The 26,207-nt window shown below is 51.6% G+C and overlaps 12 protein-coding genes across 12 annotated transcripts; 6 read left to right on the top strand and 6 right to left on the bottom strand.

The window, feature by feature from the left end:
• Positions 1 to 869: 869 nt before the first annotated feature.
• Positions 870 to 1,667, top strand: N7443_003381 (SDR family oxidoreductase; the record flags this gene model as incomplete). The annotated part of the gene is made up of 1 exon (XM_056883437.1): positions 870 to 1,667. One exon carries the CDS (start codon positions 870 to 872, stop codon positions 1,665 to 1,667), a length of 798 nt encoding a protein of 265 aa, XP_056745278.1.
• Positions 1,668 to 2,289: 622 nt separating this feature from the next.
• On the bottom strand, positions 2,290 to 4,039 carry N7443_003380 (uncharacterized protein; the record flags this gene model as incomplete). The annotated part of the gene is made up of 3 exons (XM_056883436.1): positions 2,290 to 3,572; positions 3,622 to 3,787; positions 3,854 to 4,039. 3 exons carry the CDS (start codon positions 4,037 to 4,039, stop codon positions 2,290 to 2,292), a joined length of 1,635 nt encoding a protein of 544 aa, XP_056745277.1.
• Positions 4,040 to 5,348: 1,309 nt separating this feature from the next.
• Positions 5,349 to 7,299, bottom strand: N7443_003379 (uncharacterized protein; the record flags this gene model as incomplete). Its single annotated transcript, XM_056883435.1, has 3 exons — positions 5,349 to 6,751; positions 6,839 to 7,075; positions 7,131 to 7,299. The coding sequence occupies 3 exons, from the start codon at positions 7,297 to 7,299 to the stop codon at positions 5,349 to 5,351; spliced, it is 1,809 nt and encodes a 602-aa protein (XP_056745276.1).
• A 607-nt stretch (positions 7,300 to 7,906) lies between these two features.
• On the bottom strand, positions 7,907 to 9,416 carry N7443_003378 (uncharacterized protein; the record flags this gene model as incomplete). Its single annotated transcript, XM_056883434.1, has 4 exons — positions 7,907 to 8,559; positions 8,613 to 8,799; positions 8,848 to 9,000; positions 9,048 to 9,416. The coding sequence occupies 4 exons, from the start codon at positions 9,414 to 9,416 to the stop codon at positions 7,907 to 7,909; spliced, it is 1,362 nt and encodes a 453-aa protein (XP_056745275.1).
• Positions 9,417 to 9,834: 418 nt separating this feature from the next.
• Positions 9,835 to 10,284, top strand: N7443_003377 (YoaK family protein; the record flags this gene model as incomplete). The annotated part of the gene is made up of 1 exon (XM_056883433.1): positions 9,835 to 10,284. The coding sequence occupies one exon, from the start codon at positions 9,835 to 9,837 to the stop codon at positions 10,282 to 10,284; it is 450 nt and encodes a 149-aa protein (XP_056745274.1).
• Positions 10,285 to 11,607: 1,323 nt separating this feature from the next.
• N7443_003376 (uncharacterized protein) lies at positions 11,608 to 13,996 on the bottom strand (the record flags this gene model as incomplete). The annotated part of the gene is made up of 3 exons (XM_056883432.1): positions 11,608 to 12,895; positions 12,949 to 13,083; positions 13,149 to 13,996. The coding sequence occupies 3 exons, from the start codon at positions 13,994 to 13,996 to the stop codon at positions 11,608 to 11,610; spliced, it is 2,271 nt and encodes a 756-aa protein (XP_056745273.1).
• Positions 13,997 to 14,758: 762 nt separating this feature from the next.
• Positions 14,759 to 17,404, bottom strand: N7443_003375 (GH92 family glycosyl hydrolase; the record flags this gene model as incomplete). Its single annotated transcript, XM_056883431.1, has 4 exons — positions 14,759 to 16,645; positions 16,700 to 16,791; positions 16,842 to 17,100; positions 17,138 to 17,404. The coding sequence occupies 4 exons, from the start codon at positions 17,402 to 17,404 to the stop codon at positions 14,759 to 14,761; spliced, it is 2,505 nt and encodes an 834-aa protein (XP_056745272.1).
• Positions 17,405 to 18,557: 1,153 nt separating this feature from the next.
• On the top strand, positions 18,558 to 19,525 carry N7443_003374 (M50 family metallopeptidase; the record flags this gene model as incomplete). The annotated part of the gene is made up of 4 exons (XM_056883430.1): positions 18,558 to 18,743; positions 18,800 to 19,162; positions 19,215 to 19,259; positions 19,316 to 19,525. The coding sequence occupies 4 exons, from the start codon at positions 18,558 to 18,560 to the stop codon at positions 19,523 to 19,525; spliced, it is 804 nt and encodes a 267-aa protein (XP_056745271.1).
• Positions 19,526 to 20,460: 935 nt separating this feature from the next.
• On the bottom strand, positions 20,461 to 22,658 carry N7443_003373 (putative C6 transcription factor (Leu3); the record flags this gene model as incomplete). The annotated part of the gene is made up of 6 exons (XM_056883429.1): positions 20,461 to 21,230; positions 21,280 to 21,539; positions 21,593 to 22,030; positions 22,083 to 22,391; positions 22,441 to 22,547; positions 22,599 to 22,658. The coding sequence occupies 6 exons, from the start codon at positions 22,656 to 22,658 to the stop codon at positions 20,461 to 20,463; spliced, it is 1,944 nt and encodes a 647-aa protein (XP_056745270.1).
• Positions 22,659 to 23,862: 1,204 nt separating this feature from the next.
• N7443_003372 (uncharacterized protein) lies at positions 23,863 to 24,446 on the top strand (the record flags this gene model as incomplete). The annotated part of the gene is made up of 3 exons (XM_056883428.1): positions 23,863 to 24,004; positions 24,056 to 24,174; positions 24,228 to 24,446. The coding sequence occupies 3 exons, from the start codon at positions 23,863 to 23,865 to the stop codon at positions 24,444 to 24,446; spliced, it is 480 nt and encodes a 159-aa protein (XP_056745269.1).
• A 431-nt stretch (positions 24,447 to 24,877) lies between these two features.
• N7443_003371 (uncharacterized protein) lies at positions 24,878 to 25,351 on the top strand (the record flags this gene model as incomplete). Its single annotated transcript, XM_056883427.1, has 1 exon — positions 24,878 to 25,351. The coding sequence occupies one exon, from the start codon at positions 24,878 to 24,880 to the stop codon at positions 25,349 to 25,351; it is 474 nt and encodes a 157-aa protein (XP_056745268.1).
• A 322-nt stretch (positions 25,352 to 25,673) lies between these two features.
• N7443_003370 (GFA family protein) lies at positions 25,674 to 26,184 on the top strand (the record flags this gene model as incomplete). Its single annotated transcript, XM_056883426.1, has 3 exons — positions 25,674 to 25,794; positions 25,843 to 26,051; positions 26,104 to 26,184. The coding sequence occupies 3 exons, from the start codon at positions 25,674 to 25,676 to the stop codon at positions 26,182 to 26,184; spliced, it is 411 nt and encodes a 136-aa protein (XP_056745267.1).
• Positions 26,185 to 26,207: the final 23 nt, after the last annotated feature.

Genomic DNA, 26,207 nt, shown 5'->3' with positions numbered 1-26,207 from the left:
CCAGGAATATGTCAGATAATATGTCCAATTTCTGTGCATCGCTGAGTCAACGACTATTCATAACGAGCTTCCTATGTCTGGGCATTTCGTCATGGCTCCAAGTTTTTTGATCCTTTTTCGCGATGGGTTTATGGCTCCAGAATTGAATGATTTGGATTGTGTACGCGATTGTAGCTAGATAGTAATTATCGGGACAATGAGACACCTGTGTCCTGGCTGTCGTGAAAAAAAATCGCCTTGTCAAGCGCTAACAGTGTGCTACAATGAGGAGGACCCCTTTAGATCGACTTGGGATGTTGGTAAATGTGGGGCGGTTTCGCTCATCGACGAGGTAGACACGGTCCACGTAGGTAGGAATCAACCCTTGATTTCCTAGGAGTTGGGCCTAGGCCTTTTGGAGCGAGCGGTAAGAATTTAGCTTGTTTTGCGTTCCGACCGATTTTCGGGCCGATGAGATCAATGCCCAGCAGTGAGGCAGGACAGGTATAAGTCATGACATCATGGCTCCGCCGTCATCCGCATCAACATCCCACGTCGTTTTCATTTGGCCTTCCAAGGTTTCCAGGTTTGGGCGAATCAGGACCTGCGTCACAACAAGGCTAGAAGCGCAACGCACTCGTGTTGGCAGCGAATCAAATGTGCCCGTAGGGACCGGGATACCCCGTTATTAAGTCATGCCCAGATAGGCTTGTCAAAGAGAGGGGTATACCGAGCTATATAAGCCCATGCTTTTCTCTAACTCTAAGCATCATACTCTAAGCATCATACTTTCTACTTCTCTACCTCTCTTCTTCCTCCTTGTTAAAAACCGTCCCGCTTCGATCTTTTTCAATCAAAACCTACCATTCCAATTAAACCCCACCACCATCATGATTCCCGTTCCCAAGGCCGACAGTTTGAAGGACCTCTTCAGCCTCAAGGGCAAGGTCGTTGTCGTCACGGGTGCTTCCGGCCCCCGTGGAATGGGTATTGAGGCTGCCCGCGGCTGCGCTGAAATGGGTGCCGATCTCGCTATCACCTACGCCTCTCGCCCCGAGGGCGGCGAGAAGAACGCCAAGGAACTCAGTGAAAAGTATGGCGTCAAGGTCAAGGCCTACAAGTGTGACGTGGGAAACTGGGAGAGTGTTTCAGGCTTCGTCAGCGATGTCATTAAGGAATTCGGCAAGATTGACGCTTTCGTCGCCAATGCCGGTCGCACGGCCAACAGCGGTATTCTCGATGGTTCTGTGCAGGATTGGGAAGAGGTTATCCAGACCGACTTGACTGGAACTTTCCACTGCGCTAAGGCCGTCGGAGCCCACTTCAAGGAGCGCGGCACCGGTAGCTTCGTCATTACCTCCTCCATGTCCGGCCACATCGCCAACTTCCCCCAAGAACAGACCTCTTACAACGTGGCCAAGGCTGGCTGTATCCACATGGCACGATCGCTCGCCAACGAGTGGCGCGACTTTGCGCGCGTCAACAGCATTTCTCCCGGCTACATCGACACTGGTTTGTCGGACTTTGTTGACCAGAAAACCCAAGACCTTTGGAACTCCATGATCCCTATGGCCAGGAATGGACAAGCGAAGGAACTTAAAGGTGCTTATGTCTACTTGTGCAGTGACGCGAGCTCTTACATGACCGGAGCCGATCTCCTCATTGACGGAGGTTACTGTGTGCGGTAAATAGACAATTTGAAAGCGCTTAGAAGGGCTTGAAATCATGTAAAGTCCATGAAGTGATGCTATGATTTAATAATGAGAACTTTTTTGTTGCTTTGGAGTTATGATTAGTTACGTCACGCGGAAAATTCCCCGCTTTAATGGTTTCTGCCACTGCCCACCGATAGTATAGGGTTACCGTCTAAGTTGGATAGTTTGTACAAGAGATATGTGCTCAGCCGTTTTAAGAAGATAATTTCCATTGACGCTGAGGTCGACAAGCTGTCGGCTTCGGGGTTTAGGACAGCTTTGTAAGTTCGGTGCCCCTCAGACGGATCTTTGGCTACCTTTGAACCATCTACCATCTCGAACGGCCCCCTCTAATTTTAGAGTAATTGTACTTACTAGTTTGAAATACTCATGAAACCTAAGAGACTTTGGAAATAAGTGTGAAAAGTATATAAGATGTCCACAAACATATTCAATGCACACGAGGCTCTGGCTGCAGTAGTCCAGCAACAGACAATTGCTATATTCAAGATTGAATAGATGATGTTGCCAATCCCCCTTCATCATTTGACCACACGTTGCATTCTTGCACCCTGGTTTTACATCGCTGTCCTTCTTCTCTCGCCTTTCCCTTGATCTATTGCTTCGTTTCCTGTACGAGGCCTTCCTGTGAGTGGGAGACCGTGATGGCGTATGGATCCACGAAAGTAGAAGAGAACTTGCGTGCCGGGACCTTTGTGGCGAAGAGGATGTCTAACTCAGCATATGTACGACCTTTCGGCTCGGGCAGCCGGAAGAAAGCCCAGATGAACGCGATGAGCGCAGTGCACCCCCAGATAAAACCTGTCTTCCCCGACAGGTTCCACGCCGTGGGTGACATGGCATATGGCTCAATGACCATGGACACGACATTCACCATCTGATAGGCCGTACGAGCTAAACAGACGGTCAAGGGTCGCAGCCGAACACTAGAAGTTTCACTGACGATGGCGTAGGCGATCGGGCCAACGGTCAGAGAGTACACGAATAGCCAAACGAAACATAAGGCAGCCTGGGCCCACATAGCACCATTCGTATGGGCTGCTGCATTGACGATTCCAATTATGAAAAGTATACCACAGAGGGTACCCAGGCCCCAAACGTAAAGGGTGCGACGCCCGAACTTTGAGATGAGAAACCAGGATAAAACGGTTCCGACAAAGGCTATGGCGGTGCAGCCAACGCCAAGTTGGAAAGCATGCGAAGTGGCTATACCGGCTTGCTCGAAGAAATAAGTGGGCGAGTAGGCGAAAGTGCTGCCGGATAAAATCTGGCAACAAAATGTTACGCAGCAGATCTCCGTGCGGCGCAGGTCGACCCCTTTGAAACAATCTAAATAGGTGGTGCCGGACTCAATTTCGGCTTCGATTTTGGCAGTATGTACCATCATAGCCAATTGTCCGTTGATCTGCTCCTCGGTTTTGTTGCCTCCGAGACGTCGAATACTGAGCTTGGCGTCGTCCAGTCGATCTTTGCGCACGAGGTACCAAGGGCTTTCTGGTGCCAGCCAACAGACCACTATCAGAGGGGTAGGCCAGATCCATTGCAACGCAAATGGTATTCTGTAGCCCCATTGATCTGAGCGGCCCACTAAGCCATATAAAACACCGGACGCAATCAGCTGGCCGATGGCCCAGCACATGTTGACGTAGATGGTGAGATAGCCTCTAAGGTTGGTGGGACAGACTTCCGAGGCATAGGCCGGGCCAATGGTCGCAAAGACACCCCATGCAAACCCGCAGAATATCTCACCTACGAGCAAGACAGTAGCTGTGTTGGCGAAAAACACGATGAAAAGGACAGCGTTCAGGAAAGCCAGGGCGACTATCATGACAAAACGATACCCAAATCGGGATGCAAGGTATCCGTTCAGGACACCACCTGGGATCTATATTAGTCTATCTTCCCCTGTTATCGGACAAGTTCTGACCGAAAATGCACCCGACCGTGCTAGACATATTCAGTCCTGTCTGCCATCGAGCAGGCACCTGCCATCCAAGTTCCTTGCCATAATCCTCCCCATACTTGTGTTGAAAAGAAGGATACCCGAAGAAGTTGCCCATTAAAATAATATCGTAGCCTTCCATTACAATTGACTGGAAAGTGAAACGCATGAGTAAGCCATCATGTGTCTGACAATAATAGATAGTAGTGAAGCTTACCATTGAAATTAATGCGGACCAAAACACGGCTTTACGATTGTCTCGAAGACCCTGCCAAAGGGTCTGCGCGTGTTCCTCATCTGTGGCATGCTTTGCGTCAACAATTGCCCCGTGGCCCAATGTATCCTCTACGTGGTGAGCAGCTGACTTCTCCAACGCGACCTCAGTCTCGGTGAGGTTCGCCATGCCGTTCAGTAACCCGATAGCACTTCCCTGGCAAAGGAATTCAGCTGACGATAGGACGGATGAGACTTCCAAGGTTTGTTTGAGCTTGATGGGAAGGAACGGAGGCGAATCCGAGAAAGACTGTGTCTACTCGATGGAGAATTCGCGAGTGCGCTGGGTATCGCGGCTTTACATATCGAGCTTTTTCGCCATCGCTTGGCGACGCGATCATGAACGTGCGAAGCCTGGATCTGTAGATCGCGGGGAATGAAAGGCAGCTGCAAGGATAGCTCGGTCCATTAAGGCTAGTGGAGGTAGGTCAGCCAATGTGCTCGAGGGCTTTGGCCAGCTCGTCAATATAGAGTCTAGGAATGGCAAATTCAACAATCCCAAATTTTCGCACCTATCACAATGTGAAATGCCTGATACCCAAATGACAGAGAGTTCAAGATTTTTCCGGGGCCGCAATCACTTTCCTGGGGAAGCAAAAGGTGGAAAAGAAGCACAGGTTGTGATTGGGCGCGTTGACGCCTCCGAGGCTACGAAATCATCCTATTCCACTTACGAAACGGACACCCCGAGGGCCGCCAGTCCAATCTTGTCAACAAAATGGGGCTTGCGCTGACCCCCAAACGTCCCTTGTCTTGAGCATTCCTAGGGTCCTGCACGGCATTTCGGGTCGGACTGTGTTCCTTGGCCGATCGAGCAAGGCTGCAGCAGCTGATTGGCGTGCCCAGGTGCGCCGTAGATGTATCTGATCATAAACAACATTGAGCTGCTGAGTCCGCCGGGTCGGATTTGGTCACGCGCACACGCATGTTCGGATGTGGGGTCCCGAGGTGCGTGGATCCTCCGGGGTTGGGGTATGTGTCGCCATCTCTTGAGAGCAACCTCGAAGGCATCCCTAGAGTAAGCATTCCCATCTTGGCTAGACTTCGGGAGCCGGTAAGATGAATCGAGAAGACAAGAATGGCTATTTTTAGGCGCTTTTTGATTCATTTGAACCTTGGAACTCGGCACCAAGACAGTTGTGTAAAACATACATGGAAACGAGGTTCACTGGCACCACATACAATATATAGAAATCTATACCTTCTACACCGCAGAAGCCAAGCCATCGCCAACATCAGTTGATGGAGGAAGAAAATCTATTCCACTTGCTTAGGACATCAAAGCTGACGGATTCTTGGCATAAGGCTTTCTTGAATTTAGCCCCGAAGGCGGTCGTCAGTCTAGAGCAATACTAGGAATGGGTTCAATTAACAATTTTCTTTAATTACCGGGACATATCATTCTATATTCATGAGTTCGTTCCATCATGCATTCCATTCTAAGCTTCATGGGCGAGAAGACCTTCAGCCTCATGGGCATCGTCAGTCGCACCCTTGTGTGACATGTCTAGTTTTTCGGCCATGGCTAGCCCCTCACGACGACCCTTTTCGGCATTAACAATCCACACGAGAGGAATCGGGAGCACGATCAGCACCGCAATGAAGAAGAATCCCGACCGCACCTGGCCTGTCGCGTCAATCAGACCACCTACGATAGCGGGGCCAATGAATGAACTTCCCTTATCTGTAGCAGCGTACAGCGCGTAGAAGGCGGCTTCGCTTCCAGGTGGAATCAACAGGCCAAAGAACGAGCGGCAATAAGATGAAAGTCCGCCCGAAACGACACCATGGACAATAGCAAGAGGGAAAATCTCCCAAGGCTTTTGCAATCCCAAGACACCCCATTTTTTAATGAACGGGACGTAGGCAAGCATACCGTAAAGGGGGATGATCTCGAACAGGATAATGCAGACAATGATCGTATGGTTTGGCTGCAGATTGAACCGTCGAGACACATGGGGCCATAGAAATGCGCCAGCCATTCCACTAAGAGTCGCAGTGATACTCAAAGCCCCGACTGCGATGGTGCTAAGTTTCAACTCAGTGCGAGCGAACAAGATGGCCGTGCCGGAAACAGTAGCCATGGCATCCGACAAGAGGAACCAGGCGACTAGGAAAATCAGCACTTCACGGAGCTGCACCGCCACCTTCACTGTCTGCCAGAGCGACTTCCAGGCAAATCCCACGAGTCGCAGCCACGCTCGCCACTTTGGAAGGCCGGGAGTCTTGGAGTTATCGAGGGGAGGGCCAGGTCGAGAGCGCAACCAGCGCCGCGAGACGAAGGTGAAAGCCCCCCACCAGATTCCGACCAACAGGAGCACGAAGCGGGTCGGAAGGGTGTCAGAAATCTTCGAAAGCGACGTTTTTTTGAGCAAGACGAGGAGCAGAATGCTCAGGATCTGAACAAAAACAGCCGCGCAGTAACCTAGACCAACCCCCTTTGAGGAAATTTGGGTAGAACGCTGAAGCTCCGGTGCTGAATCTGGAGATTCTTTGCTCTTCAGCCCATCCTCAGGAGATCCGGTTTCGTGGTCCGCATTCTGAATCCCGTCCATGCTATCGTCATCGTCCCATGCATTCCAATCGGAGGTGTCCTCGTTTCGATTCAGGTTGGACAGCTCCTCCCCGCCGCCACGTTTGGAGCCTTGAATAGATGGATCGTTCGCGACAAGGACAGGCAAGAATGAGTTAAGTACGACGAAAGAGGATCCAAGACAGGTAACACCGATTATGGCGAGAACAGAGCCGAGGATGAAGACTGGAGGTGCAACGAATACGAATAGCATGCTGGCGACCGAGCCGATGAGACCGAAAGACAGGAGCAGCGTTTTGCGGTTGTTCCCTATGTATCACATCACAGTGGTTAGCTAGCCAGCTCACTCCGGCTTGTTTTGTGTAATAGGATTTGTTCTGTGGAAGGAGACCATACCATAGTCGGCCAGGGCGCTGAACGAGATCAATGTCAACGCCTGGATAAGTACCGCCAGCGAGAAGGTATACATGGCAAAGCTGGCAGTATTGATCTGCAGCCCCAAGAACCCGACCACACATTGGTCACCACCATTTTGTTTCTCTGGGGCCCCGGGGCCCCAGCAAGGCTGATTGCTATTTGGAATAGTACCGTGCTCTCGCGCAAGCTGTTCGAGGGTCAAGGGCAGAAAGGATCCTGGAATTGAATGAGTAAGCGATTTCCAGCGCCAAGGAAGTGGATTGTCACGAACCTACACCGCAGACAGCGAACACCTCGGCCGCGATACCGTAGGAGTACCAGCCGAGGATCTCCCGGTGGCTGGTCGGGGTAGTATCTTCACCGACATAGCGCGGGGGTCGTTGCGGAGTCCCCTCAGACTCGGGTGTTGGTCTGAACGCGGCGAGCACGTTTGAGAACATGAAGGCAAGGTTGACGAGAGGAAACACAGAAGCTTCGTGCCATAGTTTAGAAAGAAAACTGCGGATCACGGATGCGGCCGGAACCTTGGAACGTGAGAGAGGCTCCTCGAGGCACAAGTGGGGACGCGATGACGCAGTGAACAGTGACTGATCGTCCAGGAACGGACCCACCCGGCGCTACTATACCTTCAAGGGAACAAGGCTGAATGAGAGGCCAAATTAAGCAAGCTGGGGGTATAGAATGATTCAGCTTCTAGCTGCAAAGATAAGCCTATTCTTGTACCAGCCACTGTCAAGCACTCGTCAATCCAGAGCCGGCAGTATCGAATCCTACCGCCTTTTACAAAGAAAGGACTCCTTTAGTCCTATGTATGGACCCTCGGCGGCTTCGGCTTCATCATTGTCCCTTTGGCAGAAATGGCACAATTTCAAGTTCGAGGCTCGTCGGTTGACATGTGAATTTGTCTTATGAGCATACTGAGCTCTCTACTAAACGGACTCCGGAGGTATTTGGAACAAGATAGGACCTGGGCACCTCTCACTATATATACTAGTTTTGATGCCAGACTCGCAACTCATGTCCCCATTACAAAATCCAAGCGCTTAATCAAGGTCGTGCATCCTTTATGGGGTCTTTCTCGGCTCCCTCAATCTGGTTTAAAAACGCGTCTGCGGCTTCGGGGTCGTTCGCAAAAATATGCTCCGCGACCATTCGTTGAGGGGTCTCTCCAAGCCACTGGAACAGCGAAAAGTCTTGGAACTTGTCTGCGCGGAATATTTCAAGAACCTGCAATGGTTCATTATCACTCAGATTTTCAATAAAATGTCCCATATTCCGAGGAACGATGCCGACGTCTCCAGCCATATAATCAAAGGTGCGAGCATTGCCTTCAGCTGCAAAAACCGTGACTCGAGCGCGTCCCTTGATGAAGTAGGTCCATTCATCAGCGTTGGGGTGCCAGTGCATTTCGCGCAGAGCGCCAGGCTCGATTTCCAAGTGGGCAGCGGCCACGGTTGAGGAGAGAGGAAAATTGGTAGAGTCCGTGATTCGGACGCGTCCGCCCGTTGTGCGGATGGGGTCCTGGGCATGCATATGATGTGAAAAGTTCAGCTTAGACTTGCGAAATCCGCTTGGTTTTTCGCGTTCGATGGGCCCTGGAAGCGAACCCCGGAAAATGTATTTCTCAGATTGAGGAATAGATTTAAAAGCATCCGGCTTCAAACGGAAGTTTTCTGCCAGGACAGCCTTGGATGTATGAGCTAGGTATCGTTAGCACTGGCTGTTTGGAAGCCGTGAGATCTTGGTTTCATACCCATCCAATCCGTAAGAAGGAAAGTCGACTCCTCGGAGAAATGGCCGTTATCGAAGATCAAGAGAAATTCCGTGCCATTGGGGCTCAATCCTTGCAGTGAATGCGGATGGCCAGCTGGGAAGTACCACAAATCACCAACCTCGAGGTCATCCATAAAACTACCTCCGTCAGGGTCCAGGGCCGTTACCTAGATGAAGTCAGAAGAGAGTTGACATGATCAGGGTAGCACACAGACCCGCACGCGGCCTGCGAGCACGTATGCCCATTCGGCTTCCGTGTGCCAGTGCAGCTCACGAATAACGCCTTCATCCAGGCGCATATTGACACCTGCCAATTCGCGACTCGTGGGCAGCTCACGGGTCGTGGTCTGTCGCGTCCATCCACCCTCCTACAACACCTGTCAGACAACTTCGGTTTACGGATCGAGACACTCACCTCAATGCGCACATGCGAGTCAGCAAAGCTCCAGCGCATGTTTGACATACTGCCATGATCTGTGCTAGGTGGGCGGATCAGATCGGGATTCTGGCGCTCGCGATCGCGATTTCTTGGGCCTTCAATAGTCGCGCCGTCGCCATTCCTAAAGGGCAGGGGATGTCGACCCTCTCCGACCGAGTCTACCTTGTGATCATACGGATCACGGTGATCAGGCCTGAAGGGTGGGCTACCGAACAATTCCTGGTAGTTACTGGGAGGCACTCGCATCAATTGTTGGACCGCATGATCCGGAGCAGGAATCCCATATGCGCCAAGAAGCAACCCCAGATTCACCAGAGCTGCCACCTGCGTCGACAAAAAATGCATTCTGAAGTGGCAAATAGAAATCTATGAAATCTGTTTCATGATTCGATCAACCGATGACCTTTCCGGCCCTTTTTAACCTCGCCTCTGGCCTCGCAGTCTCCTAGGTTCCCCTCACTCGCAAATACGTCAACCGTCCGGACACATCCGGCAGTAAATCTGGGACTTGAATCTCTGCAGGAACTCTCATTGGGAGTTCCATTCCGCGACCTCCAAAGTTGGAGTAATGCCAAAGCTTAACAACTTGGCTCGGCAACAAAGGTATGGTAGCTTACTCTTCGTCCCCCACACGGTGGACCTAATGACGCATAGGAATTGCCCTCCCTGCGGGGATTGACCGGTAAGGCGAATCCCCGCACGCAGCTTTGGTTCCAGGTACATCTCGACATGCTTGACCTTTGCAGAAATTCTTCATCTAATCATGTCTTCGTTATCTCACGAGACCGACGCGTTGTTGAGTGGCGAGCAGCCGCAGCCGCAGCCGCAGCCGCGGTCGCGCCATCTGTCACAATATTTACACAATGAGCTCGATCCACGCCACGGAGACTGGCTATTGCTATTCTGCTACATCATTACCGGTCTGCTCGACAGCTCAGCGGTTTTCATATGGGGCTCCTTCGTCAGCATGCAGACCGGAAACACCGTCTATTTTGGCCTTGGTCTAGCTGGCAGTGACGATGACCGATGGATCAAGTCCGGCACCTCCATTGCGGGTTTCTGTTTCGGATCCCTCTGTTTCTCTGCTTTCCACCGTGCTTTCGCGCCCCGACAGCGCTGGGTGCTGTGTGCATCTTTCATGTTGCAGCTGATCTGTGTCGTCAGCGCGGCTTTGATTGTCACTCTTTACCGACCCATCCGCGATGCCCCCTAAGCTGGGTAGTACTGGTGCCCATTGCTCTAGTAGCATTTCAAAGTAGCGGACAAGCCGTTACCAGTCGCGTTTTGAGTTACAACGGCCTCACCAGTGTCGTTCTTACGAGCATCTACTGCGACCTGTTTTCTCATCCAGACTTCTTGTCCTCTAAAGTGATCGCTCATGCCGAAGAGATGCGCCGAGCAGGGGCGGTCATTTGTCTACTGGTTGGCACCGTCTTAGGCGGACTGTGGGCGCATAGCTCGGTCGGTATGATGGGAGCTCTCTGGACAGCCGCAATTCTGAAGGGCATGATTGTGATCGCATGGTTCGTTTGGAAGACCAAAGATGATAATCCGGGTGAAGAATGAGCGATATTTCCGGGAAGCGAAGACGATATATGGCCCAAGAAAGTACTAGAGCGGCATTGCATAGAAGGGAGGGTTGTCTTTAAATGTTTGCATCTTGCTCCAGCCATCAATATCCAGCAGCAGGCAGTTTGCGCATGACAATATCTACACCATGTCCATATCGGCTGCACACGTGGACCTCTTACCCCTTCAGATCCTTACGCAGACAATCAAAATACAAGCCAGATAGATTCTTCATTGGCTTTCACTGTGTTCTCAGGGGCTAGGGCTAGAGGCACTCCAAGAACTGATCCATCGATAGGTCATACGGCCGATGTCTTGCATCCCGGAAGGAACTGGAACTCCGTAGCTCCAGAATATCAGCCTCCAGGACTCTCACGGCCTAAGTATAATTCGAAACCCTACGTAGCCCACCTTTTTCAGGGGCGATGTAGCAAGTACCGGAAGGGCATGGAGATAGAGAGAAATTGGCTATGCGATGATTTATAGATATTTCTATTCTCGGCATCTCGCAATCGACAGGAAGAGACTTAAAAACCCTTGAACTACCCACAGTTTCGTATACGAGTTGCAAAAGACGAGCGCCGGAAGTGGACACACCATGTCTAGTAAGAATCCCTATCTAGTGTACTCCTTGAAGATGTATCGCAGTCCAGGGCATTTGGGTTTGAAACATTGGGCAGTGAACACGAGTTCAGTAGATAAATTTTGGAACAGGGGTAGTATGAACCTCTCCTGGTCCAGAAGAGAGCTAATCCCTTATCTTCGGCAGTCACATTGTCCCGGATAACCGAAGTCGGAGATTATAATAATCCATGACGCCCGAGAAATCTCCCCATCATACGGCGGAATACGATATACTGGAGCCGGCGCTGTCAAAAGAGCCTGTGAAGTGATCTAGAAGGACTTTGAATAATGTGTTCAGGTCTATTCGATATGAAAATTATCCTTGTTCCGGCAGTGGCACTATTCAAACATGAATCGTTGTCGCGTTTTCCTTGTGAACAAATTCAAGGAAGCCCTCGAGGTCATTGTGCTTCGGCTGGCCCACGACAAACACAGCAGGCTTACCATACGGGGCAGAGATACGGGCTGTCTGGCCACCTTGGTATCTCCGCCCGGACCAGACATGCGTGTATGACTGGTTCTGGCCAGGGAAATAGACCTCGACGCTCTTGCGGCCAGGGTCAAGCACAGGCGCAACGTATAAGTCAGAGCCCAGGAAAAAGCTCTCGTAGCTGATCGCCTTTGCTTTCGCGTCATCGGGGTAGTAAATGACCGGCATTCGAACCAAGGGCCAGCCCAAATTCTTGCTTTCTGTATCGAGGATTCTGCGGCGATAGGTCGCCAGGCTGCGGAACATACGGGCATTGTATGCGTAGTAAGCATACGTTGATGCGTTGGTGTAGAATTGCGCGTTGACCAGGGGAACATTTCCCTCGTGTGACCGGAAGACCGCGCTAGACACTGCGGATAGCTCTCCCCAACGACCAAGCAGCTCGGCCGTGCGGTTGACGACGCCATTACTGTCCCATGTAGTTGTGTATCCGCCAATCTCCACATGGCCATGTGCATAGCCGGACAGACCCATGTGGCCCATGACAGTCACAGCTGACTTAATTCCATCATTGACACCCCAGTTGGTGTCCTGGTCACCGGCCCAGTACAGGTTCATGTACCGGTTAGCAGCAAGTGCGGAGGAACGGTGGAAAATGATCGCGTCCGAGAAAGTGGGAACTACCTCGCCGAGCGAGTGGTGCAATTTGGCCCAGTCTCGAGGGTACTCGTTGTGATAGAAGAATGGATCCACGCTTTTGTTGGCGAAACGAGTGTCTGCGTATATGGGCGTGTATTCGCCAAAGTCACCCATGTAGCCAGACACGTTCGCACTGAAGACCTGTTCAACAAGAACATTCCGGAACCAGGAACGCGTTGCGGGGTTGGTCAGATCAAGAATTCCGGCATCAATTCCGGGACCGCTGGACACGATGGAAGTACTGTTCGTGGTGGAATTCTGGATCATATAACCACCTTTGGTGGCCTCCAGAAACAGATTCCGGCGATAACCATCGGGCTTAGTGCTCACATTTGCCAAGAACGGGTTGATATATGATAAGGTTCGAACATTGTGGTCATCACGTAGATCCTGCACAAACTGTTTCCAAGTGGGATACAACTCGGAATCAGACTCCCAGTTCCACCACAGCCGTGAGATGTTGAGAGTCATGTACGAGGCGCTCTGGGAATGTGTGCCGGACCTGTCCTCAAATTAGCACGGCGAACGCATGGAGAGAGTTGAGGGTGACCTTGCCAGTCCTGTAGCCATACAGCTGCAATGGGACAGTCTTGCTGGAGTCCCCTCTTGACGATTCGGTTGACCTTCGCTTGGCCTCCTTGAATTCCGAGAACAGCGCCGGTATCGACCCACCGTGGGAGCGCTGGCATTCTAACATGAGAGTTTAGCAAGCGTTTTAGGTTGTAGATTCTCAGTGGCGACCAGAGAATGCTCACTTTCCGGTATATTTCGTGAGCATGGAAATTCCATCCAACATGCTAGTCCCCTGCATGAAATAGCCATCAACCTTCAAAGCATCATATCTCACGGTCACCGCACGAGGGTTGCGGAAATCGAAGTTTGCATAGGCCGTGCTTTCTTGGGAGAGGTGGAAGACCCGGGACTCCGAAGTGATGTATTGGGGAGTAGCCGAATACGTAGTGAAGTGGTCGCCCCCGGCAAAGTAGCTGTCCTCGTTCTCCAAACGGGTGGTTGGCTGGTCACCCCGACCGACACCTTGTTCACGCGAGAAGACAGGCACAGACTGATTTTTGAAAGAAGCAAAGGATGCCTGGCCGCCAAGACCATAAAAGTCCTCCGATGGCGACGAGGAATAGGTGAAAAACAACTTGGTAGCCGCGTCCGAGCTTGAAGAACCAGCGTTTAGGTCGATATGGAAGGCGACGCGATCTGGCAGCTCTGCGGGAACCCACAGCGAAAGGGAGAAGCGCGTTGTCTCATTTCCGCAACCCGACAAGATGCCTCGCACAAGGGCCGCATTGTCGTTGGCACGTTGAGTAACTTGGCTAATTCGTTGTCCAGTGCATTTGCTTCTATCAATTTCTATGATGTTGAAATTGCCGCTAGAAGCAACGACTTGATCATTACCAGCGCTGGCACTTAGAAAGGGTTGTCCAGCTACGGTCTCCCAGATCGTACGTCCATAGCGCGCGATAGAGAGATGGTTGATGCTTTCATCAACGGCAAGATTGAAGCCATGACCAAGATCCCAAGGTGCCTTGGCCGCAAGGGACGGCGACGATACTGCGATCGCCGCCCAAATCCACCATTTTGACCCAAACATTTTGAGACTGAATTCCGTGAAGACTTCCTATAGACAAGCACCTGGGAACTAGCTCCCTATTTAAGGGTCCTCATCTGCCGAGACGCCGAGACTTCAAGCAGTTTTAGGAAGGTGGTTCAGTCAGAATGTCGCTTCAAGGAATGGAATCTCCATTTCTAATGTAGATCAACTGTTGCAACGACGTCAGTTGGCTGATTTAAAGTGCCGGTGGTGCCATTTGCCCCACAGTTATCGTTCATTCGGCTCGAAGCGACCTCTCCGGTCGGAAGTCTACCGAAGCAGTCCGGGGATGAGATGTCGCCCAGAGCTGTCAGAGCAATATAATCGGTTCCTCTTTGCCATCCTGGCCTTCTTAACGGAGGGCCCCGCTCGATACAGAGCTTGGAATACTCCGCAATGCTCTCCGCGCCTTAGGTACCTAGAAATAGTATGCTTCAAAACCCACGGCCGTGTTGACTTTTGCTAGAGTGACGAATGTGGGGTTCCAAGAACGGGGAGGTCTTCATAGCCCGTCGGCCACGGGCCATAGCCGGCCTTTCCTTTTCCCTTGCGCCTTAGGGTCTAAAATGGCAAAAGATTATTCCCGGCCTGATGACGCAGTGCAGAGTTCCTAAGTTACTGCCGACGCAACTGTTTATAAAGGCATCATTACATAAGTCAAAGATCTTGGATGCCGCAGAGTAGTGATTCCACGGCAATTATCTTGGATTGGATAGCCGAGACCCTACCTCTCAAGAATTCCGAATGCCCACGAGACTGCTTCTACCACGTTTGGTTTGTACCCCACATTGAAGGAACGTCGCTCATCTCAAAGTCAATCCGTGTCGCATTAACGAGGTCGCCATGTTTTATGACCGGTTGTGAAATTTGCTTCCCGTCAATCGTGAGACCTTTGACATATGGCTTTGTGGGCGCTCCTGGGGCACTGATCACCAGCTCCTTTTCTGGCTGATCCAGCATCCGTCCTCCTGTAGCGGCACCAGCGGGGAGACGAATTGACACGTGCTCGAAGAAAGGCGACCCGACGATGTACTCGTCGCTGGCTGGGTTGACTGGGTAGAAGCCCAGGGCAGAGAAAATATACCAAGCACTCATTTGTCCCAGATCCTCGTTACCGCCGAGTCCCCCGCTGGTGGCGTTGTAACTCGGCCAAGCAACCTCTCGGATCACCTCTGCAGCACGATCGGTGTATCCAAGCACGGAAAAGAGATATGGCACATGGTGGCTAGGCTCATTGGTTTGATCGTTATGGCCTCCTTCGAAATGAGCATCCAGCTTATCACGCATAGCCTCTCGGCCACCGAAAAGCGCCGCTAGCCCTTCCACATCATGCATTACATCAAAAGTGTAGACCCAGTTATCACCTTCGGTCCAGCCCCATTCGGGGTTCGCCCAGGTGCCATTGTCATTGCGAGCTTGCATGAACTGGGTCTCATTGTTCCAAAGGTGAACATAATTTCGACTGCGCGCCAGAAGTGTTGAGATTGTTCCATTGTCGGCACCTGCATGGCTTGCGACCACGGAGCAGGCATAATCATCAAATGCATAGTCCAGCGTACGGCTCCCAGACTCTGACCACCGATCGTTGGCAACCCATCCCTGTTTCATGTAAGAAGTCAGACCAGCTCTAACCTCATTGGGTGTAAATGGTTCACGGTCGTAATAAAGCAGGGCCGTGTCATGATGCGGTGGGGTGTAGGCATTTTTCTTTACAGCCGTCCAGGCCTTCGAGATATTGAAGTCTCTGAATCCTCGTTCAAGCGCATTTGCAAGCACAGCGTCTGCATTAGTTGCGATCATGATGTTTGTTTCGATAATATTTGGCCACATTGGAAGCCAAGTAGTCCAATCGAAGATACGTAGCATCGATCTCATCATTGCATTTACTCGTTCGGGCGCAAACAGCGTCAGTAGAGAGTGTTCTGCCCGGTAAGTATCCCAAATAGACCAGGACTGATAGTAAGAATCGTTGGCAATGTGCACACTATCGGTGTATCCCGAGTAGAATACACGCTCGGCGCCCTTCTCATTTGATGTGGGTTCGGAGAAGTCGTTAGGATATTGAAGAGCATGAAAAAGGCCGGTGTACCAGATTTGGCGAGGATCGTGATCCGAATCGGTCTCGTTGACACCAACAATAGTCACACGGCCCAACTTGTCGAGCCAAGCCTGCTTCACTTTCCGGACTGTGTTTTCAAAGGAATCGGTGTCGGGTATCTGAAGATCCAAGTTCTTCCTTGCCTGTTCGATGCTGACATAGGAGACGCCTGTCCGAACCTCCACTCTGGTCGTATTTTGATGAAACTTCACATAGGCACCGGTGAAGTTTCCCCGCCTTGCAGTTTCCCCTTCAAGGATGTCTTTCCCGGAGGTGACACCAACTTCTGAGAATGGTTCTGAAAATCTCGAGACAAAAAATCCCCTGAAACCCGGGGCACGGTCTGGACCAAGGAGGTAATCCTGTCTCTCGGTGTTGTATCCGTAGACTTCTCGCCTATCCGAATCAATTTGAACACCACCCATCCAATTTCGACGAGAGGCTTCGATGAAAACCCAAGGCTCAAGGTTGCGGCTCTCCGAGATGCTGTCGCATTTTTGTTGATAATCGAATCGCAGATGACCAACATGAGAATCCGCCGACATTGCAACCTATCGGCACATAAGTTTCCTTTCGCAAGGTAGAGTCTATTAAGGCATACCTACTTGAACTGATCGCTCGTACGGCTCACCTTCGTCGGATATTGTGCTTAGTGGCTCCGGTTGTATTTGGCGTTTTCTTGCTCGTCCATTGGCACCTGATTCATTAGCTCTGCGTCTCTCGGGCAGAACGAAGGCGATTCCTTACCCTCTTCAACGTCTTCTGGTACTGCTCCAGCTCCTCCAGGATCAGGGCCATATCCAGCAGCCTCAGCTGTAGCATTCCAATCGCGATTCATGAGTTGCTTCGCGTCAACTAAAACTTCGTAGACGTAGGGTGTACTACGTTCGTCTCCTTTCTCGAAAGCCAGTCCCCGGTTTTCGAACAGAGGTTGAACTTCTCCCATTCCAGGGGTTAGTACAACCTGGCCAGATTCTCCCATCCAGATGGCTGGCTGGTGAGTAGCCTGAAAACCATGGATTAGGCGGTCGCTGTCACCGTACGGGGTTTGTGAAATGAAATTCTCCCGCGTTTGGGGTGTCCATCGAGTCATCCCAAAAGGGGGGCGACACTGATGGAATCATCCCGCCGTTGTCATTCGGGGACGTTCCGTAAGTCCCGATGAGAGGATTGACGTATTTGAGCACACCCGAGCTTTCGTGGTAATCCGGTGTCTCATGGTGACATGCCCGGTCGATGTGGAGGGTTGGTTGAGCACAAACACTCACAGCTACTAGGAATAAAGACAACGCAACAGACATGCTAATCATTTCACAGTCAATACTTTTGCTTAATCTTCGTGATCTTGTCTCAAAGGAAGGTGTAAGGGAGAAGCAAAACAGCTTGACACGCGTCTGCGTAGAAGGTCAAAAGTGCGTTGGGGGATGGGCGTACATCTTCATCAGATCTTAAGTCTGTACTTAAATATCTCTTTTCTTCGAAACTCCCCATCCAGGGTTTCGACGCGTGGGGGTGGAGTGGACTCGACACTTGCGTTGCTAGATCACCATCTGATATTACCCTTATTGGGGATATGTTGCGGGGTCGGATCAGGGTCGTATTGGCGCACGGGTATGGATTAGGTGCTCGTACCGACAACGGAGGCGGCTCAGCCAGTGTAGCTGTCTTCGCAGAACTGGCTAATAATATTGTTAAATTTTCATTACCTCATTTCCAGGTCAATGTCAATTGATATCCAGGTCCGGGCGCCCATGTGGGGGGGGGGAGGTCCACACCTGGACACCTCTGATGCCAGCAATTTGAACCCACCGCCCTCGTTGTAGTACCAACCAAACCAGGCGACTACTGCGTGGTCTCACAGGATCGGTGGATGTTCTGAAGGAGGCGGCTGGAAATATATATAATTTGATTCAGAGGCCCCGAGGGGTAGGTCTAGGTGAATATTCGGGCCATGAGGACCCATTCACCTATCCACATACACACTAGGCATCTGCGAACCTGTGAATCGGAGCATATGTATGTATTTTAATGGTTCAACATGACCGATGCCTAGATTGAGCAAAACACGTCCCCTCTGGGCAGCCCAAACCCTAGAATTCCCTCAAGTGAAGCAGTGAACCATGTCAGGTGATTTAAATATCCAATTTGAGTTCTTGTTTGAAGAGTACTGTAATAGTTCATGCCACCAGGTATGGTGTTGTGGTTACCCTTCAAAGACCAGCGACTCACGTGAATTCTCTAAAAATAGCCGATAGTGTAACCAGCCACAGGCCAAGCCCTGGGCCGCGCGCCACAGAAAAACAACTGGCATGCGCGTCTCATTCCCTAAGCCAAGAGGACGCGTATAACAAGGAGGCACTCTCAAACACAGGGTGTTCAAAAGAAAATATTTGAACCTCACCCAACCTCATTCTCTCAGAACCCTTACTTCTACTCACAACCAGGGTCTTTCCTCTCGTCAGCATGCCAGCTTTGTACGTCCCGCTAAGGGAACGGGCGGTCGAGATGGCCCCGCATCTCATCAAACGCAGCGCCCTTTCGGTCAACCACACGCAGGCGGTTACTCTTGGGGTCATGGCAGTGTATGTGGTCGTTATAGCGCTGTTGTGGAACTTGCCATATGTTCGCTGGTCTCTTTGGCCCTTCAAGGTAAAATGACCCTTCATCCCGTATCGATATTTACTCGAGTGTTCTGACCGAACTAGATGTTGGTGATCGCATTCCACGAATTCGGTCACGCTATTACCGCTTGTTGCACCGGTGGAAGAGTGAAATCGATCTCACTCGACCCCCACGAAGGTGGAGTAACTCACATGCAAGGTGGAATCAGCGCGATCACCCTCCCTGCGGGATATTTGGGGTCTTCAATCATTGGCGCTCTCTTGATCTTTGCCGGTTTTGATATTGTGGCAAGCAAAATCGCCAGTATTGTTCTCGGCGTCTGCTTTCTGTTGACGTTGTGGTGGGCTCGCAAGGATTGGTTAACCATCGCGACCATCCTCCTTGCGGTTGGTCTGCTGGTGGCTTGTTGGTTCATTGCCCATGGCGAGGCCTTGAGATGGGTGGTGGTGAGTCTGTGTCCATACACAGCGTGAGGATTGTCTAACTCTTCTCGAATAGCTCTTCATTGGTGTTATGTCTGCTCTCTACAGCGTCTGGGATATTGTAAGTGCCCACTGGTCTCACAGATTAAAGCACTGGAACTAACAATACCACCACAGTGTGACGATTTAATCCTTCGTAAGGTGAATACTTCGGATGCCAGCGTCTTTGCCAGCAAGTACGGCGGATCATCTCAGTGCTGGGGTGTGATATGGTCTATCATATCCCTCATTTTCATGGCAATTGGCATCATAGGTGGAATTGCGGCGTTCCATGAGTCTTTCAGTCAGCAAGAGGATGACTCCAAGCATTTCATTCCTACAAGATGACTCCTGAGTGGATAATTAGATGATGCTATAAATGAATACCATGACATGAATCCCTTCACAATGCATTGGCTGATCTACTAGGAAACTGATACTTGTTTCAATCGATTCCGCCCAAAATAGACACAATGATCCAGCATAAACACAGGCGCTCTGGGTACATGGCCTTTTTATCTACTCGTAGTAGAGGTCGAAAGATCTATTCCTGATTCGAAAAAGAGCTGCGGATGCGGAGGCTGTGGCTCCTGTTGCGAAACGCCAGAAGTTGTCTTTAGAAGTTTCCTTCGCTGACTGAGTCAGAGTTGGAAGATGAGGACAAGCCAAGTGACTTTTAAATACCCTATGGCAGCGTGCGGGTCGCTGTCAAACGTTTGTATGTACCGCTGCCTTCTATAGCCTATCCAGATTCAATCCAGCATCCACTGTTACGGGGACATTTCCACACGGAAGAACCACGCGGTCGAGCTCAGAGCCTGGACCCGGCCCAGGCGGAGCGGAGGAGGATGCATTGCTAAGGTCGACTAATTCCCGCGAATATGCCATCTCGGTCGGCGCTTACGCTTCTTCCAGCGGAGGGAGCCCATGCCAAGCCTGGAAATATGACAAAAAGGGGCCATATCAGCGCCACAGGCAGTTCCTGTCCCTGGCAGGGTAGGGGATGGATTCACCACACCACGCCACGTCCAAATTTCCCCTGCTATCAATCCGACAGCGCGTGGTTATTTCAGGTAGTTCAAGTCTTTGGCAGAACCTCCAGCTTGCCACATGGACCCCTTCAGGATGTTCGACGGCGTAAGATAGGTGTTTGGAGGCGCGGCGTTGATTCCACATGGGCCTGAACGCGTTCAATCAATATCCGTGCGAGACCGGAGAGTAGGAGCAGGATCTGGTGATTATGTTGCATTGAATTGAATAGTAGCCATCCAACTAATAATTCATCATAGCAGGTTATTCGTCGTAGACCAGTTGGACGAAAGGGGATCCAGTGAGAACAACGTATCGTCAGCCAGCGCCCACTCAAAGTCAGCCAGAAACTGTTCGTCCAGATGAAAGGCATCGTTTCCTTCAGGCACTCCAAATGTAGTCGCGCTACCTGCAACTTCTCGATTGGTGTCGCCATTTGGTCCCGAGCTTCCCGCCGTGCCAGGGTAACGCGAACGAGCGTAGCCGTTGCCCTGGGCCGGTTCCACCACGGATCTCACGCTTCGAGAACCTGGATCAAACTCATCGCGCCACCACCAGACCGTGTCAAGGATCAGACTCAGCACCAGGCGACTGCGAATACGTAGAGAGCTGTACTCGGTCCCATCAATCTTGCGGAACGCCTTGCTGCTATTCCAGACTGCCTTTAAGATAGTCACGGTCTTCGCGGCTAGGTCGGCGCTATCAACCGACATTTGCTGGGCCAGGTTTATTGCGGTGAAAAGTGAAGCTCGAGCACGGCTGATTTCGAGCCCCTGAGAAGCCACACTGCTTTTGAGGATACGGAGCAACGTCGTTGAAGCAAGAAGTAATGCGAAGCCCATCTGAACTGGCGCCATCGACAAGAAACCGACACGCTCACAGAGTGATTGAATATAGTCGATCAAGCTGCAAGCGGTGACGAGTATTCGTGGGTAACATCCACTCGAGACCAATGTCTGGTTCTTGTATAGGTGGAAACTCTGGATTGCCATCCTGCACAGAGCGGTGTCGAATCTCTCGTCGTCTGAATCTGGATGTTAGCGAGGAAATTAGAATGACATAAATTGGCATACCGGTCACGGCCTGAAGCTCCAAGTCATCTACCTGACCTTCGTAGGTACGCAGAATGAGGTCCAATGCACGCTCCTGGTCTAGTGACATAGTGCGCAGCCCATTTTCCGTGGTTGCCTCGCTGCACTTGGCAATAAGCTCTTGGCAACGAAGCTTCAACGCTATCCAAGGTGCGATATTTTCAAACAAGCCTTGGTGTTGTGCTGGATCCTGTCCAAGATTCCCGAGTGCTCGCGGTAATTGACCCTTGGTCACACAGACCCTACTGAACATCAGCACAATTCAATCCAACTGAGAATTTTCGAGGATACTTGCCGCTGATAAACAATTATAGAATGCGCCCATAATTCCGAGCGGCGAAGAAGGTCTAGGTCAGAGGGAGCTGCCATCTTAACGCGTGAGAACTCGTGGCTGGACATGGGGATATGGAGACCATTCTGCATCGCAATGTGTAGCAGAATCCCGCCCATCGGGAATGTCACGTCGGGATGGTCCCCCTTCGGAAATGGCCAGGTAAGAAGAAGCAAGATACCCTGGATGGTGTTCGATGGCGGTGACACCGACAAGGTTGAAAGCAATGCCATCTCGATGATACTACGAGCCAAGGCCATCAAGAGAGTCGGGTTTCGAGAATAGGCCCGACATGCGACGCCGATAATGGCCCAGAACAGGAAAGGTGACTGTGCATAGTATGTGTTGGGCCGCGCTTGCGGGTCGAGAATGGGAAGGAATTGGGCGTAATATCGGAAAAAGCTGCAATCTAGAATTAACTTTTGACTACGCCATCGGCTTAAGTTGAACGTACATTTGAAATAGATCATCGATTTCCTGCGCGCTGACCTGGATGCCATTCAAGGTGCGCGACTTGGTGGTATCACCATCATATGCCGGTCCCGGGGTGCTGTGCACTAGAACCGTCGGCGCAAGGAGCTGTGGTGGGTACGAGGGAGGAGGCTGGGGTGTTTCGGAGAGCGTATCACTGGCCGGCGTGCGCACCCCCATCTCAGCCGCCGCTGTCAGGAGCGCAATCGGCGAGAGATGAGTATCAGCCGGCTGTGAAGATCTGAGCTTGCGTCGCAGATCTTCCGATTCCCGTTCCAGGTCGGAGATGCGCCTGCAGAATGTGTTAGTCGCCGCTCGAGCCGGAGTTTCAAAATGCATACTTGCGCTTGTGCTCTCTCTTGAACGGTTCTGACACGATACAGTTTGCATTGACTTTACGGCACCGGGTGCATGGCTGGTCAGGATTCAAATAGACATCACATTTGGCCTAGTTTGATTAGTGCGATGTCAATAAAAGATGATAAAGATGGTGAGTGACCTTTTGCTGGCGGCACTCGGTGCACGCCTTCTTTCCTTTCTTTGGCCTGCGAGACACCATGTCAGTGGAATGTAGAATGTGAAGGACAAAACACGGGGCCCCTACGTCTCCATGAATTCAAGTCGAGGGGTCTAAAATGCCACTGCGCGACCGGGTTGTAGACAGAGAGCGGCTTGAGGAGAAGCCCAAGTTCCGGTTTCGGGCCGGAGTCTGCCGGAGATGACTGCGTGACCGGGATTCTACTCGTTTGCCGCAACTATAAACACTTGCCCATCTCCGCTTCTCGACTTCCGTGACACTTATTTTTCTTCGCTCGGATTGTGAGAGTGAGAATTACTTAAATTACTTAAATTACCGACATTGCCGAACTTCTAATACAGGACAAATGCACTGTTCGAGTACTTCCAACAACTAGCAATTCCCACAGGGTCACAAACTATGTTAATAGAACAAGCTCGTCCAACCATCATCCCGTGTGTTACGCTGTACAAGAAAAGGGGGCATCCCCTGAGGAGCACAACAGGGGTTCAACGCCGCCGAGCCCCGAGGTTTCCAGAACAGGTCGCTGCACTAGCCCATCGTGTCACTTTACATCCCGACATTTAACTTTGCCTCTAGTTCGGTCGGGTTCGGGTTCCTCGATCCGCGTGTCGACGGGTGTAAGGGTGCACCAGAGGCATTCTTCCAAGCACCGAATTCCTGGATCAAGGCATATCAAGGCCTGCGACTAGCTGCAGTTGCGGTAGATTTTTTCTTCCTTTGCATGTAGTCCAGTCCCTGCTGGGAATTTGTCATTGTGCAAACGCGACGGAAGTCAAGTTCCGGGGATGGACATGGGCAACGTATGGAACCTTTCAGGGATAATAGCCTTTTTTCAACTTGCACAGTAGGGTGCATTATCGTGTGTCCAGGTCTTGGGAACCAATGCGTTCCGACCTTCAATGTTTGCCATACTTAGTCCGTCCTGCCTCGGCGGTCTGGTTGCAGCAACGTTGCAAACATCTGAAGGCGTACCCTGATCTCACATGCAGGACATTGATCCAATGCCCGACCATCTCCACAGCTTTCCAAGATTCCCATATTGAGCTAAACAGCTAGAGATATCCATGTCTGTATAATGAGAATGTGGCTCGAAGTAGAACGAGTGGCAGCGCCACCATGACGCCCGAGGCAATTCATGTCTTCAGCGTGACATCAGCGTCTACAATCACTATATATTCTGCGAAAGATAGAACCGTATGGCGATAAGAACTGACGTCCGACTATGAACTACGATCTTCCCTCGGTTGCCGATCTCAAGCAAGCCGTCGAGAGCGGGCAGCGGATCACACGCGAGGACGTCTCGGTGATCTCCCACGCCGAAAGCGCCCTGACAGGACGCGGGCCTCTCCGAGGCGGACCAGCTGGTTAGTCTATGCAATTGAAGACCCATTCCCGGCAGGCTAATGTCAGAACAGCCTTGGCCCAAAGCCTCGCGATGCGGCAGATGAACTTCGATAGCAAAGTCAACGAGGTGTCACGGAAACCACAAAGCCTCATCACGCAGGGTGATGCGCGGGAGATTCAGTCCACAGAGGTACATTGATGGTGGTCTAAATTGGCACTCGGAACAGCGCTAACTGCATGTAGGGTCGTGCATTCAACAGGCCCCCGGGTATCGGGTCCGTTACCGCACAAGTACGGACTATCGCGAATCGGAATGAAATCCTGGGCCTGCCTTTAGTGACGGCAGATATGCCCGTATATGTGACCAAAGACGATGCTCGCGAGGCTCAGCGAGCCGAGGACATGCTGTATGGGGGACACATCCCAGGCCAGGGCATGGCGGCCTCGATGCAGGTAAGTTAGAGACTCACGGGTGTCAGGGCCAATGGCACTCACTTCACTGACTGGACGTGTAGAGCGACCATGTATGGAGTGGGAATCTGTAGTGGAGACACTCCATGGTACATAGAAATCGAACGAACTACCCAAATTTTTGTTGAGAGTTCGTAGTGGAGACAGGAGAACAGACCACCAGTCAAAGTCAGCATAAGTGCGCTAAGGTCAGCTAAGGTTGGCGCGGGCCCAGTTTGTGCCTGGTGTGGGTTTCGAATACATATGTTGCGACCATCGCTAGCCCTGACCCGCCGTGCTGGAATCGTGCAGGATTCCTAGCATTCACGTCGAGTTCTCCGGTGGGTTCCCGAGTCGACGATCGACGTAGTTCTGCCAATCCACAGCGGGCGCACCTGTTAGCCCTGCGGGTGTGGGAATTGTGTCTCTCTGCACCCACCACGATGCAGAGGCGAACAGTGATCACTAGCGACAGTCCGCTTCCTTCGGTCTCCGAAGTGAGTGTGGTGCAGCGGCTGCACGATCACGACGCGATGATCACCCGGAATCCCCTAGTCGTCCACTACGAGCGATGTCAACCGCCCGCGGATGCACCGACCGGAGAAAGCCACGCGGTATGGTACGAATTGACCGACCGTATCAACTATCTCCCAGGGCTTCGAGGCCAAGTTCGTTATCGGGCCTGTTTCCACGATACCCCGCAAGGGCTCCAGACGCACATCTATGCGCCAATGGGGGTGGACATCCGCAATGAATGGAGCGTGCGGCGGGGCGGCGAAGGGCTGTATTTGCAAGAACGGGTCGAACTGCGCTGTCCGCTCGGGATGACGGGGTTCATTCGACGCACGCTGACACGGGCGCATCGGGAGTTGGTGGCTCGTCTGGGCCAAATGGACCAACCTTGGGGAGACGAATAGACGAATAGATGACTAGACTCGAGAATTGGTCTGGAGGGCCCGAGGGGTTGGAGGGGCTGATGGGCTAGAAGCTGCAGCTTTGGCGGGGCTGGTTATTTGTCATGCGTCATATCCACCATCGGAATTTGGAATTGTCGAGTTGTGATGTAATTTATAGTTTAGTGAGATGGAAGAGAGGGAGAGAAGAGGAGGGGGAGATTCGCTTAGTACTCAATCCATGGCTTAGTTTCCAGAGCTCCCATGTTTATATAAAGGCACCTTCTCTCGCCCACAAGGTCCTTCATACCTCTCCCCAAGTACCTTGCAAGAATCAACATCCACAATGCCTCTCACTGGTCACTGTCTTTGCGGCGCCGTCACTTACACTGCGGCCGTCGATAAGCCTCTCATCACGGCTTATGACCACTGCGATGACTGCCAGCGCCAAACTGGTTCCACCTACTGTTCGTCTGCTCGTGAAAAACAAGTGGAACCCCGCTAACCTTCCCTAGCTCTGGTCACCGTCGTCCCCAAGGACTCTCTGACTATCAACGGTCCTACCAAGTCTTACGCCAAGGCTGGCAGCTCCGGCCTGCCCGTCCACCGCATCTTCTGCTCCGAGTGCGGTTCTCCCATTGCCCACGACCCCGAGGCTGCCCCTCCCATCATCGCCCTCAAGGCCGGTACTCTCGACAGCGAGATCAAGAAGACCTTGAAGCCGGTATGTCTGGACTGAAATACGAGCTTTTTAAATACATACTGATGATATCTAGGACACCGAGATCTGGACCGTTGGCAAGCTTCCCTTCTGCCAGGAGAACCTCGAGCACCCCTTCGAGCATATGCCCCAGTAAATTAAACACGTTGGAGTGGGAAC

The sequence above is a fragment of the Penicillium atrosanguineum genome (genome assembly GCF_028827265.1).
Source record: "Penicillium atrosanguineum strain IBT 20685 chromosome Unknown utg000002l_segment0_segment0, whole genome shotgun sequence".
NCBI lineage: Eukaryota > Fungi > Ascomycota > Eurotiomycetes > Eurotiales > Aspergillaceae > Penicillium > Penicillium atrosanguineum.
The sequence above is the reverse complement of the archived record's forward strand: the minus strand, read 5'-3'. Positions and strand labels throughout refer to the sequence as shown.